Source organism: Tetrao urogallus, assembly GCF_951394365.1.
Source record: "Tetrao urogallus genome assembly, chromosome: Z".
Classification (NCBI taxonomy): Eukaryota; Metazoa; Chordata; class Aves; order Galliformes; family Phasianidae; genus Tetrao; species Tetrao urogallus.
Genome location: NC_136816.1, coordinates 54,073,541 through 54,088,163, shown reverse-complemented (window position 1 = coordinate 54,088,163; position 14,623 = coordinate 54,073,541). Strand labels below are relative to the sequence as shown.

Genomic DNA, 14,623 nt, shown 5'->3' with positions numbered 1-14,623 from the left:
ATAAAATCTATTAAAATTGACTGAATCCATTTTTGTTTTGCTAGACTGATAAATTCTGTCAATTCAATTTCAAAACTTTTCTGGCCAGTTATATTTACCATTAATAACTAATCAGAGAGGAAGAATGAGGAAAGTCTTGGCATTTACTGGTAATATGACAACTGGTGTTGTTTGTGTCGTACCAAATGGAATGGCTTTCTCTTAAACTTGATTTTTTTTTTTTAAAGGGAAATGTGGAAAATGTTATGTCACTTTGAAATGTGCAGCAGTTGCGTATTTTTTTTAAAAATAATGTTAAGATTCCACATTTTCCTTTGATTTCTATTAAAAGTCCTCAGTCTTCAGTCTTCAGTACACTGAAGCAGCCTGGAATATCAATCTGTCTTACTTGCGTTATTATAATTTTGTTCGTAGTTGGAAGTGAAATTTCTGGTAGGCAGAAAAGCCTGATCTCAGGCTGGAAACTGTTGCCAGTATCAAGCTTGTTGTCCTGTGCACTGGGCTAAGGCTTGGTGTGTGCTGCGCTGCACAGAGGACTGTGTGCCCAAGAGACATGATGGTGACTTCCAGTGGAGCTCACCTTTCTTTTCTGCCTGATGTGCCTTCCTGCAGGCTCTGTGGCATTGCACATGTTTTTAGTCTTGTTCTCCAGCTGGCAGTTAGCTTACCTTTTGGTGTGTGCTTCAGGACGGAATACAGCTTTGCTTTTAGCTGCATTAGCTCTGCAGTTGCTGTAGGAACAATACTGAATTACCCCTCAGATACAATTTTCAGGCTAGTAGTCTAGGACTGAAATGTAGCATTGTTGCTCTTGTAGGTGCTTCAGAAGAAATGATGGAGGCAGAAATTTGAAAATTGAATGTTCTTTTTTTCTTAAGTTTGCATTTGTGTCCAGAGTAAAACTTTCCAGAGTTTAGAATGTTTCCTACTAATAAAAAGAAAAGTTGAGCTTGTGGTGTACTGGAGTTGGATTCAACAGTTCACTGTTAAGTTTATCATCTTTGATAATGTGTTTTAGTATAGCTTATTGAAGCTTTCTGTAGTGTAAATTAAGGAAGGGGAAAAAAAAAAACCAAACAGAAACTGACCGAAACCAGTATATGTTTAATAATATTCTCCTTTTTTTCTTTATTGGATAGAATTACCCTCTTCCATGTTTATCATTAATTAAGCGCACTTTAACAGTACACACTTGTGTCTTGCTGATTTAATGAAGTTGCTAGCTAATTTGGTAGAAATTAAAATGGCAATTACATATTGAAAGTTTTTACATGCTTGAAACAAACTTCTAATTCACAGTCACTTGATTGATTAAAAATACTGCGTATATGATTAAAAAAAGAAGTATCAGGACTATTTTACAACACTGTAGTTTTCTACTGGTACCTTTTAGCATCATTTTTCTAAAGCTGGAAAGATACAATGTATTTAATTTGCATGAAGCATCATTAACCACTGATATTACTTGCTACAGATTTACATCTGTTTGTAAGTACAGTGTAATTCTAAGAAATTGGTTACTGAGCATCTGATCTTGCATCTGGTGTACTTGGTCTTCTCATAGAAGGTGACAATACTTCGCTTGGTTGGCTTGCATTGTTACTTGCAAGAATTGAGCTACTGAGTGTAAATCGTGCTCTCTGTATATCACATATCCTGTATAGCATATCCTAACTATTTCTAGGAAGCAGCTGCATATACTGATGAAGAACTGTGTTTTGCCCTGAAGCAGACTTTTTGTTTTTATGGTGTTCCTTGTTTGGTTGTTTTTTAACTTTTTTGCTGCTTTGTTTGTTTTGGAGAAGTATGAATTACAGATAGGGACAGTAAAAGGAGTGAACCGTAACTTTGAGAGTGGATGAAGAGTGTGCTATATGTGTGCTGTGGCTTCGTGCATACATGGGAGAGCTGTATGAGAAAGCTGCTTGTTTTACAGCTCTCTGCCTTACTGCCTAGTTCAATGAAACTATGAAGATTTTATATCTTAATATATTTGTTCTATGCATATATAGGAGTAAAGATTGTTGATGCCTTTATCTGATCTGACCGTTATGGTCAGCAGAGCTGGCAGTCCTACTTTGATACAAGGAAGAAAAACACAGGCTGGGCTGAACTAATTTAGCTTGTGTTTCCTGAACTCCTCTTGTTAGAGGTACCATTAACACATGAAGGGAAGGGACCTGGGTCTTGACTTATGCTTTGAGATGAAGACTTTGGAGGCAGGCATACAGCACTGTGTGATGTTATACTAACTGCAGCGTAGCACTGTGGCCTCACACTGACTTGGGCGTTACAACCTGAGCACAAGTGGTTGGGTAACAGTGCATCTAGTAAGGGAAAGTGTGGGGAGGGAGGTAGATCGTGATGCATACAAAAACGTTCAGGGGATGGTCTGAACAGTTGACAGCAGGCCTTGGCTATAACTGCTGTAGCTTTTGCTAGCTGTGAATGCAGAGATGCTTAGACTGGAGTGGGGGGACACTGCAGGGTGTGGAATCTCAGATGTCTGGAACTTTAATCCCAGATTCAGCTGTGCATCAAGGACATAGCACAAGGCTAGTCTTGGAGGATGAAGTGTACTTAGAGATAATGGTTAGGGAGTATGGGCTCCCTAAATGGGGTTGAATATGGTGATAACAAAAACAAAGAAATAGATTCATTAGCATCAAGATTTGTCCAGCCCCACGTGAATGGAGTTGTTGTTGTGAATTTTTCTTCAGTGCCAACCACAGGTGGAGCCATCAGGTACCCAGTGTGGTGTTGGCTGGTGTATTCATATTGTCTGCGTGGGATGCTGCTGCTGTTGCTCCTCAGCTTGGTCCTGCAGCTAAGAGAAATGGAGTGAAAAAGGAAACAGTTGCCACTTCAGTCTGGAGGTAGAAATATCTTCAAATAAAAGCATGTGCTTGACAACTCAGATGCTCTTGCTCTTGCTATTTCCGCAAAAATGAGTGATGTCCCCTCTTACACAGGACCTGCTTTTGGTAGCAGTGTTAAGGCCTGTAGGTAGTTGAAGTGGCTTGCCAACCTGTGCAGCTTAAATCATGTTTCCTTCTCATAATTGCTTTCAGGATTCTGTGCCTTCAGAGCTCTGTAATGTGTTCAGTACCTGACTTTGGTATTGGATTACACACCTGGATCATGAAATAATTCTCTGGCTCTGCTTCCTGACCGGTGTTCTCCATACCATCTACCTAAATCGCCTTCCCTTGGACAGGAATTATTTAAGAGTCTGCCTTCTTTCATCCAGCTGCCCATGGTGATTTGAGTCATGCTCACCTTTACAGGAAGCTTGTTTTCTGACAATTGCTTTTTATCAATTTATCAATTGCAACTGGCCTGTTTCTCTGGGAAGGACATTCACAGGGTATCATGGATCTGTAGGATGTTCTTTGCTGGTAGTAGCAGGACAGTTTCTCTGAAGGCATTAGACTTTTCAGCCTGTAGATTTATTATTTTTTTTCCCTGCACCTTATTAAATGAACAATAGCTCTACCTCTGAGACCCTTGTGCTGACTTTTTCTGTGCCTTGTCTGGAACAGTACATACAGCTGATGAGTGCATAGAGAAAATTTTTATCAGCGAGAGTGTAATATTAAAGGGCATGAAGTTATGATATAATGGGAAACACATATGCATGTGCTCTAATGTCTCTGCGTACTTCAAATTTTGAATTCTTCTGGAGTGAAAGAACTTAATTCTCTTTGCTCTTTACTCTCACCTTTATTATCTCTAACTCCAGTTGTGTTGGTTTTTTTTGTTGCTTCAAAGTAGCTTTGTATTAATAATTCCTAATAGTAAACATTCATTCCTACTTGATTTTGGTGAGAGCAGAGCTTAGATGTTGAGACCTTTAGCAGCAGTGCAGCATAAAGAGTCACTGGTCCCTTGGTTCTCATCAGTAGTCCATTTCACAACATCTGTGGGCTTGTTGAATGGGATGACTTTCGGATGAGCTGTGACCCTTCTGCACCAGTAATAGCTGTGTTTAGTCTAGACCATTTCTGTTTTACAGAGCAGTTGTACAGGCTTGATAGGAGGAATTGTGAACTCTGGCTTTAGGGCAAGAATTAGCTAGCGGGGAAGCTGCAGAGAGACTCTCCAGAATCTGGTTACTGCTGGTCTTCATGGTGGGGACTCATGGCATGACTTGCACCATGACACATTTCTTATCCTAGCAAAGAGTTGAAGCGTCTGGTACCACGTGAGTAGCAGCACAAAAGTGAGTAGAATGTATTATTTATGATTTGGAAAAAAAAAAAAAAGAAAGAAAATTCCACATTCTGTAGTGCAGGAGACAATGAATCTGATAGTCTTGGGTTTTATTAACTGTTCATCATGTGCCTGTTTATACTAACACTGCCAGTCTACCCATCTGATTATATTACACGAACAAAATGTGCTGTTAATGTATTCTGATTTGTAATCTTTTGTGGTTCTAATGTTTCTGGTGTCATTGCAGGCAGCCCACATATCATTTTAGTAGAGTTCAAGACTCTTCATCATAGGAACAATTGCATCAATTTGGTTCTACTTTTGTGCGTGTGAAATGGTATCCCTGTTTTGTACCAGGATTTTTCATGGTGTAAACTGTGTTTTTATCTGGACATCTCTGGACTGCTTCTGAGGTATATTTTAAAAGGGAGGTAGGAAGGAAAAAGCTGTTGATAACAGGGAATAATTTCCAGAATTTCATGTTAGATGGTTTAATAACCTCAACAAGACAGAAGGTAGGGACTCTGAAGTTTGGCATTCTTGCTGATTAGTGTAAAAAAGTAATTAAGTTGACATATGATGGTTCCAACCCGTGACAGGAGAGAATGGGACACTTTGAGAATCTGTATTTCAACAGTGTTAAAGTTTGTATTAAGCGATAAAGGGGAGGACCTGGTTTGGTCTGGATTCTGTTTGTTGTGTTGTGTTTTTTTTTTTCTTCTATAGGCATTGAGGCACTACAAGAGTGTTGCTTTTGTTAATGCTCTGATGATCATAGGATTAAAGGACTAAAACTGGCAGGGAGTATTAGGGCTCATTACGTTATCACTTCTTCACTTGAGAGATTGAGAGACCCTCTTCAAACTTGTAGTTAAATTCATTTCAACATTAAAAAAAATAAATAAATTCAATTTCACCTTGAAATCTTATGTTATGTTCACAAATACTTTGTGTTCCATATTGGATAGTTTTTCCTAACCTTCTGCCAGATCTTAAGTAAATGGTAAAAAATGCAGAAATGCTGCAAATCAAGTTTTTGAGTGCATAATACATGCATACTGTAGTTGTGCTTTTTCTTTTAAATAAGATTGATTCATATCTCAGAAAATGTCATGAGAAAACTATTTCAATTTTTAATTTCTAATAGGACTACATGTTTTGAGGGCTATTTGTTGTAATTTTGTTTTCTGACAGCTTATCATTTTGAACACTTTTTTCCTCCTGAATTAAGAATATTCAGTAATGGAAGGACAGGTGTTGTTGCTTTAAAGGTGTTTGGAAAACTCTCCCTTTGTATCACTGACCCTATTTATATTGAGGCAGAGGATGTTTATGATAAATATGTATGTGGAGTGGGTATTGATGTCCTCTGAATTACTACTGCATTTGTTTGCAGATCTTCAGAAAATAGGGTAGTTGGGTAATGGGGGTTAGTTTGCACTGTTCATATTATTGCACGTTTACCATAATTCACTGGGTTAATGTGACATAATGTTCCTGCAGTGTGTACAACCTTTGTTTTCACCAGATCTTTTTTGACTTACAAAGCTGGCTCTTCATGGCATCTTGTTGAGTGTGGAGACTTCTAATAATTTTATTTTTTTTGTTTTTAAGGGAGGGTAGAAATTACTTTGTGGAAAGCAGAGTCATGATTATCAAAAATACTAATTTGGGTATAAACTTATTTTCAGTTAATTCTGCAGATGACATCTTTTCAGGAATATGAGCAAGTCTAGCTTGCATTTGTGGAACTGTTCTGGTTGTTTTTTTCCCCCTCTTTTAATAGATTTATAACAGGAATTATGTATTGCTTCTGATAGTGAGAAATAAAGTGCGATTTTTCATGTGTTAAGTTGTGCAACTGTGGCTGTTCCCTATGAATCTTCTTCTAGATACACTTATTCACCAGAAAACTTAATGGTGTATATTTATATTTGTTTGACTTGGCCCTTTCTCAAGGGATTGCCTCAGAGCAGTTTGACTGCTGCAGTTCTGTAGTGTTAATTTCAGGAACAAAGACTAATCATGCAGATATGATTCAGTCAGACCTAGATGCTGCTCCATTATTACCTGTCTTACTTTGCTTGGCTTTCGCCTCTTTACTTTTTCTCAGCAAAACCAGTAACGCCTCATGTTCTTGTGCACTTCTGTTGCTACGTTGGTAGGACCTCCAGCTAATGTTTTCCTGAATTCATGGGAATGAATTTCTGGAGATGGAGACTCATGTCAGAGAAACCAGAGCGCATCCTCCCTAGTAGCCCTCCTGCCCAGCACTCTGACAAAGCCAAAGGGGCTCTGATTCACTACGTTGTTCTTGCTTTTCTGCTCTGTGGCTTGCAGTGTTATCGCTTCTTTTCTTGTCTGTTAGATACAGCTGTGTTTTCACACAGAAAAATGTATCTTCTGGAGGCAATTTCTTGTGTTCGTAGTTCATTGCATCCCATGGATTTTTCCAGGACATTACAAAGATGTTCAGTTGATGGCATGTGTTTAGTCTGTCAAAAAGTAAGAACAAATGGAATCAATTTCCAGAAAAGCTGCTCAACCTAATACTTTAATGTAGAGTGTTTCTTAGATGTGTTAGTGGAACACCTCTTTGATACAGTTTTGTGGGGCAGGAAGAGCAGCGAAAGAGATAGAAATTTGTAATGTGTTTGGTGTGCGACTTCTTACACTGATACAGAAAATGCAAGGTAATATGAGTAAGTGGGACAGCAAAATGGATCTTTCTTAATTCTGATGTGTGTATCTGGAAATGAAGTAGGCTGGTGTATGTGCATTTTTACTACTCAGTGTCATTAAATGCTTGTGAATACCATGTAAAAGCCTAACAAGGCTACTTGCAGAAGGTTCATTTTCTTTGATATTTGTATGATGAAATTAATGGAATTTAATTTCATAAAGCTTTTACAAAGCTAGTGACAAGTACAGTTCAGTTAAATACTCTCCTTCTCCCCTTTCCAACATCGTCCATTCCATCCCCTCCACGATCCATTTCCCTCCTTTTTCTCCTTGTTCCTCTCCTTTCTCCATTCGCTGTCAGGAAGGGGCACCTCAGAAGAGTCATTTCAGCTCAGCACGTCACCGTCAGAGACTAGTGGAACCGGCGGCTTCAAAAGTGAGTGCTTTCATTGAAGGAGCATTTTTAAAAATGAAATATTGTTTCAGAAAAATGCTTGTTACTAAAGCAAAACTCTTCTGTGTGCTTGATGGGAGATTTAATTATTACTTGTCTGCAAGTGATATAATCGCTCTGTCTCTGATGCTGAATTTCAGTGCTAGAAAAATTCATAATCACATGCATTTGTTGTACTTTGAAAAGTTGAGCTAAGGCTTTTTTAGATCTGTCTGCAAATAGAAATAGAAACTGTATGAAATGTTCTGCTTCTGTGTTATTATTTTTCATTGTATTTGTTTTCTTTAACTTGTGCAGTTCTTTTGTCTTAAACAAAAAGCTTTCGTTATTTAAGAAATTGTCTATGTGAGGAAAACAATTGAGTCTTTCATTGCCAACCTCTGATATGAACTTTCGGAGAAAAAGAAATGACTTCGGCATCAAAAGGTGGTATTGGCAGATAAAGTGGCAGTATGAGTTAAGTTCATAAGATTGATCTACCTTTTTAGAGGCATTCTTTTTTTAAATAGGAAGCAAAACAGTTTGAAATATCACACTTAGTGACTGTTATGGAGCTTCTACTGTCTAAACTAATGAAGTGTATTATAATGGGTATTTTAGAACATCTGTAATGGGTCATGTGTCTGTATCTATTTTTGTTACTTTTTGTTAGATTGAGCAAAAATGGAGCAGTGTATCCATTACCACCTTTTCCAGAAATCTCATTCTCCACTTCCCTTTTGATTCTGATACATTCAGTATCAATGACAGTATTTATGTATAACCTTTGATATGGATTGAAGTAAATCAGTGGTTGTAATTTCGATCTTGAAAGAAAAGCCCATTTAAAAAGGAAAAAAAGAAAAGTGTTCCATAAATGGATGCAGTTTGTCTTAGCTTGCTTTCAAAACTGATTCCTGATACTGTTGTTAGACTTTCCATTTCTGTGTTTATTGACTTAGTAAGTATCTGTTCTGTTGACTTTTGCTGATGCCAACATATAAAGTATTTTTAATTCGTTTCAGACTTCAACACTGTCAGTTCTAAGCTCTCCTTTTGATGTACCCTCAAATTGCTTAAGATAATGCCTTCATTGTGGAAGGGCAGAGGAAAAATGCGTACCAGGGTGCTCTTCTATGGGTATAAGCCTTGCTAGCTTTTGTCCCTCCTTCTTTATCTGGTTTTCCAGCAGTATTCTGCCATACCCCTGGTGCACCTGTCTTGCCAAAGGCAGGTGTACTATGAAAACCTCAGTCTGGTATCTACAAAGCAACTTTCTCAGTATTTGCACTTCACTTCCCTCAAGACCAAAGGAACAGAAAGGGCCTTGACTGATGCTGAACAACCCTTAACCACTGCTCTTTAGTTGGTGTTCTTTGCTGGTGGGAGGATATCCTGGAGCAAGTACATGGGCAGCTCACTGCTGCTGGACACCAGCCCAGCACCTGGGGGGGGACTGGTAGCACAAAGCACTGCATCCTCTGCCTTTCCACTTGTGGCCATTGTCAGCAGCCTCTGAATGACCATCTGCTTGGAAAAGACTCTTTAGCACACAGTAGGAGCACGCAGCTTTAGTGAATACTTTGTTTTGATTAAAATGCCTCGGTAGAAAAGAGAAATGAGGCAAACTAACACTGCTTTGCTGCCCATACTGCAGTATCAGAAGAGAAGAGCTGTGAGGTCGTAGCTGTCAGAGGCATGGACCAGACTGCAGATCAGTTGCCCTATCTCATTTTGCATGTCTACCTCGTGAACTCCTGGAGAAGCAGGCTTCCGAATCTTGTTTTTTGATGCCCTTTCACTAGGTGAATAGTATTTCCAAACGACAGCAGAGTAATACTGATTCTAACAGGCAACTGTGCTTGTCTTTTTGGACAGCCACCTCTTCCCTTCTTCCTTTCCTATACACTCTACTCAGTGAAGAATAGCTGCTGTGTTTTTTATACCAGATGCATATGTGTTTTCTTCTCCCACCTGTCTTGTTCTTTTCTTGAGATCAACTGCTGCAGCTGAGAAGACTGTACTTTTGTGGTTTGATTAAGGTAACTTGAGGTAAGAATTGTTGCATGTTTCCCACTCCCTCCTGTCTGTCTTTCCCTTCTTTTGTGCCTGAATCAAACTGAGGCATGGATTCTGTGCTTTATCTTCATCTTTCTTGAGATCTTAAGCCTAGGAAATAAGATGTTTTCTCATTATCAGACTGCACTCAGTCTGCACCAACTGGTGGAACATAGGACCAGGAACAGAACTTGGCAACTCAATAGCTGCCCTTTAGCAAGAATTTTTGAAGCAGGGATGTTGGCCCCCATTTCTGCAATGAAGCAGTGAGGAACACATCAGTTGCTGCTCTGCACAGGACAGGCCCTGGAAGCAGTCATGAAAAGGCTGTGTTCACCTTTGCTCAGAACTGTTGGGGCTAGGTTAGGCTACTGTTCCATCGACTGTGAGACAACTCAGGAGATGAAGGTAAACCTGTGCTGCTTCTGAAACAGGTGCTCCAGGTAGTGGTGTGGTGATGAGAGGTGTAGTCCAGGATTACCTTAGCAGTCCCACTTGTACATTGCAGTGTTTCACTTGCGGGTTTGGCTGGGAAGCAGGGTGATATGGCACCTACACAACAAGCAAAGATACTCTGTGTTCCTTAAAGGTCCATCTGTGCTTCAGTACGTACTTGAGGCAGCATGAGGTTCTCTCTGCTATTCAGATGGCATGGTGGAGGGAGAGTGATAAAATGCTATTGGCGCTTAGCATTGAGAGACAAAACTGTCTTTTCTTGTATTCTGCTGCTTCACTTCCTGAGCTGCTTTTCTTTCGCACACTCACTGACTGACTACTACTAACAGTACAACAGGGATGACATCAGGCTTCTGTCACCCTTTTTCTTTCCTGTCATGTTGAATTTAAGCACCCTTCCTATCAGATACTGTGACAACATGGCCAGTGCTGTGCTTGAAGGAATCTGTTCACAGTACAGTTGAAGAAAGCGCAGGATGTTCTAAAATGTGAATCCAACTGATCAAGTTGGACTTATCTCAACTCAAAAGATAACGGCAGTGTAGCTTGTCTTTTAGCCCTGCAGAGCACTTAACCTGCTAACTGTATTCCTCTGCAGATGTACTTGCTGCAGTTCCCTCTCAGCAGCCACTTCTCATGCTCAGACCCACAGGGCTTTGATATATTCTCATTATCCTGTGGACCAGAGAAGGTCTCCCGATCAAGACTTAGGAGGAAAGGAGTAAGAGTCAACTCAGCAGGTTGATCCAGATGTAGGAACCTGTAGAAAGGCGACAGCACTGTCAGCTTTCCCAGCAGTTTCTTTTACCACGCTCCTGGATATAGGTTTATTGCCTCAGGAAGGATTGCCAGTTAATCTTGGTAGTTGTAGATACGCAGAAGCCAGCAGTCCACTGGTCTTGTACTCCTAAAGCAAGGGTAATCTTGCCTATTGCTTTTAGGCTGAAGAGGCAAAGTGACGTGTCTTCCTTTAAGCTTGTTACAATTTTTAAAAAAGCAAGCAAACGTGTTACTTTGAAATGTTATGTTGTCTCTTGGCTCTATAGAGACTGATAGGTTCTCTTTTATTCCTTTTGCTTTCCTGTGCAGCAGCTGTTTGCCCAGGTGGCAGGATGTTACGGAAGCCCAGGCTGCACAGCTTGCAGAAACTTTTGCTTGTATCAGGGATGCTTGTTGGGGGTGGGGGAAAGCCGTCAAAGACCCGCAGATGAATGCTGGTTTTATGCCTAGGAAAACATGCTGCTGAGTTTGTGAGCATGTTTTGATTTGCGTGCCTTATCCTCAGGTTTCTTCCATCTGGCTCCTAACATCTCAGACATAGGAGAACGTATGTTTGAGAGACTTGGAAAAAGGTCATTGTCTCTCCTGGAAGCTGCAGTGACTTGTGCTTGTGAGAAAGATTCTTCTATATCTAGTGCTTTTTTTTAAGGTGAAGAATAGCTTCTTCTATATAAGCTTCTATATATATTATATATAACTGGGGACAAGGGCGCCTTTGAATGTTTGAGGGCGCTCACAGTGCACAGACCCTACTGTTCTGCTGGGACTTGTTGCTCAGCTGAGAACTGTGTGCATAGAAGTCATGTAGCCAAGCTTACTGTTGGTGGCTGTGTCAGGCTGATTGTAAGTGACCTACAGAGCCTAGCCACATCTAATCTCTGTGTGTAGTGACTGATCAGTAGACTACAGAGTTAGTATATGGATCAGCAATTTGTAGTGATTCAGAAGATACTAGTCTACAACTTGCCCTGAAGATTCTCCACCTGTGGAATACAGACGATAAGCTGGAACTCTGCAGGTGTTCTGCACGTCATTCTGGTCTTCTACAAGGTGCGTTTGTGGATTAAGAATACGGAAGACTCAGAGTAGCATGGGATGTGTTGGCTGTTGATGTGGAGGCTATTGTTTTGAGACTAATGTCTCCTTAAAGGGGAGGATCTTGGCCTGTATTGTCAAAAGACAATAATGAAGATATGGCCATGTTAACCAAGTTCATGGCATCCAGCTGCAGTATCTGAGTGTTGTTTATGATAGCCAGCAAATCTCTCAGAAATTTTGGAATTATGATAATCCTCTGGTTCTTTTAAATAAAGAGGTCCTTGGGAGGTGTAGCCTGTTTTGTCTGTCAGTCCCCCCCTTTGCATCTGTGGAAACTTAGCAAGGACCCTAACAAAACCCTTGATAGTGTTAGAGATGTGGGCCACGTGAATAAACAACCTCTACTTGTTTTACTGTTTTAGTGACAGATGATTTTTTTAGAATACTATTTAGAACCTTATCTCCACCTGCTAAGACTGAAGTTCTTAAGTAGATGGAAAGCCTAAAACAATTATTTATTTAAAACCGTCAATTAATAAATGTTTAGGTATTACTGTACATAGGTTGCTCTGAACATAATGCCTCAGATTTATTTTCAAGGAATCTACAACAGGTGCAAAGAGCACAATAATGCTATTTAATAGAGCAAAATCTCAGCTACAAAACACTGTTTTTCAACGATCACTACCGTTAGCTACGCATTTTCACCAGTGATGAACAAGAGCTTGCGTGCTGCAGTCATAAAAATCTGTACCAGCAAAGATGTCCTGCTGTTGCTCTCACCACTGCTGAAACGTGCAAAAACCATCCACCCTTCACTGTGCTCATATCCATTGTTTGGTCTCCAGAAACATTCATCAAGTGTCAGTGAATGCTATTGGATGCCATTTTTTCTGTGTGGAGAAATTGAACAACACAGCTTTGCTTCTTCTGCGCTTCGATGTCAGATGCCATTTTGTCTGACTACCCTGCTGCTTCTGTCTGTCGCACGGCAACAAAACGTAATGGGATTTGGTAGGATCATTCAGCCTCTACTGCCATGCTACCAAGCATCCGCCTCTAACATTGTGGGCTGACATAATAAAACACAAGGCTTTACTTCCAGAGCAGCTCTTGTATGTTCTTTTATGCTACATTTGTAGTACTTCTTAAATCACATATGTTCTTAGAATTTTGATGCTTTATGCAGTAAATTGGGCACAAACTGAAACAGTCAACTTTGAGTGTAAGGTACTGCTGTAACTTGTGCACTGCCTCATTCTATTTCAAGAAGAAATGATTCATAAGGCAGAGAACTGCAAAGAAGTACTATTCCTTAACACTAGTCTCTGGCAACAGGTGGAAGTATTTGATTTGATGACCAATTGATTGCTAGAAGGTTATTTACCAAAGGTTAGAGAGTCTGGCAGACATATAAATAGACGCAGAATATAGTTTGCACTCAGATGGTAGAAATGGCTGCTCTCTTTGGCAAGTTAGAAGTTGACATTGTTGTAATTCTTGGACAAATAAGTATTTTGCTCACCTGTTATTAATTATACTAGATTGATTTTGTAATCTTCTTTCCCCAAAAGGAAACAAAATAAATCTACGTTATTCTTCTTTCTCCTTAACTAAAACACTAGTTTTATAGAAAGTAATACCAGGTTATAATTAGAGGTTTGCAGCTGTTACTTCAAATGCTTGGCCTTCATTCATGTGCCTGCATGTCTCCTGGTTTTAAAAATAGAAATAGCTGTTGTAGAAATAGTACTAGAAATTGTTTGAGCAATGTAAATGACAGTATATTAAAAAACAAAAACACAAAAACATACCAAAACAAACAAAAAATCCAAATCCAAATCCTTCAGAAATGCAGAACTATAAAGTTAAGGTATGGTTAAACTGCAACCTCTTTTAAGTGTGGTGTGGGAAGTCTGCATAGTGTGGACACTGAAGGTTTGGAGTAGGATAGAACCATGAAATTAAGGGGAAAAAATAGCTAGTATTAGGAAATATTTCAAGCATACTGAGGCAAGTTTTGTGTCATCAAAAAGTCAGTTTTATTTTCTCTCTGAAGTATTTTGTCTTTATTCTGCATGTGCATGCTTTACTAATGAAAAATAACTTTCCAAAATACACTAGTGCTTTTTTTTTTACTTGCATATTTTGGTCTTGCTGGCATGACTGCAGGAAAGGTGAGAACCGCTGAACCTAGCCTGTCAGATGACTCTTACAAATCAATGTAGGAACTGGGATAAATTTTTTATACCATTCCTTGCTGTAGACTCTGAGTTTGGGTTGCCTCCTGCTGGTTTAACAACAGATAGTGCAGAGGAGAAACCATCTACTGTCTACTCTTTAATATCTAATTTAATGTTGAAAAGATGTAATTGAAATCTCCTTTTTTATCCTTTTGGGCAATGGGGAGGTCCTTGAAATGACAGTTTTACATGTCACATAAGAAATCTCTGTGCCTTTGAAAAGTTATTTCTATGACTTATTAGTTATTTCATGACAGAATCTTTCAAACAAACCTATTAGAGATACAAATTCAAATAACTTCCATTTACCCTGCTAGACCTTATTAACAGTGTAAACAGGATGATCAGTCACAGGTAAAAGGGAATTTAAAAAATGTAATGTTTGCACAAAGTTAATACCGTTGCTGACGTGATTTACTGTAGTTTCACATGGAACAATCCATCTGCCATATTGGACAAGGAGTGGGATCAAATTGACTATAAAATGGTAATAAACCAAAAGATTATCTGGATCTTGATCTCAGCTTGGCTAGAATGTTAGTAGTCAAAGGAAAACAACAACAACAACAACAACAAAAAAACCCACCCACCACCCTATAAAATATACTTGACTTTATTGCTAGCAGATAACTGAGAGACCAAATAATGATATAAATTGTTGAAAAGGATTTATCACTGTTTTTGCTTTCTGTAGGCTTTTAGCTGGAATCCTTGCTTG

The 14,623-nt window shown here is 39.3% G+C and overlaps 1 protein-coding gene across 1 annotated transcript in view; it reads left to right on the top strand.

Annotated features, from left to right (window-relative positions):
- MAST4 (microtubule associated serine/threonine kinase family member 4) overlaps positions 1 to 14,623 on the top strand; it is a gene marked incomplete at both ends in the record, with an annotated part of 287,804 nt that overhangs the window by 107,081 nt on the left and 166,100 nt on the right. The window contains one exon of the mRNA XM_079548763.1: positions 7,259 to 7,333. Within this exon, the coding sequence (XP_079404889.1) occupies positions 7,259 to 7,333 (75 nt within the window). The remainder of the gene's footprint in view (positions 1 to 7,258; positions 7,334 to 14,623) is intronic.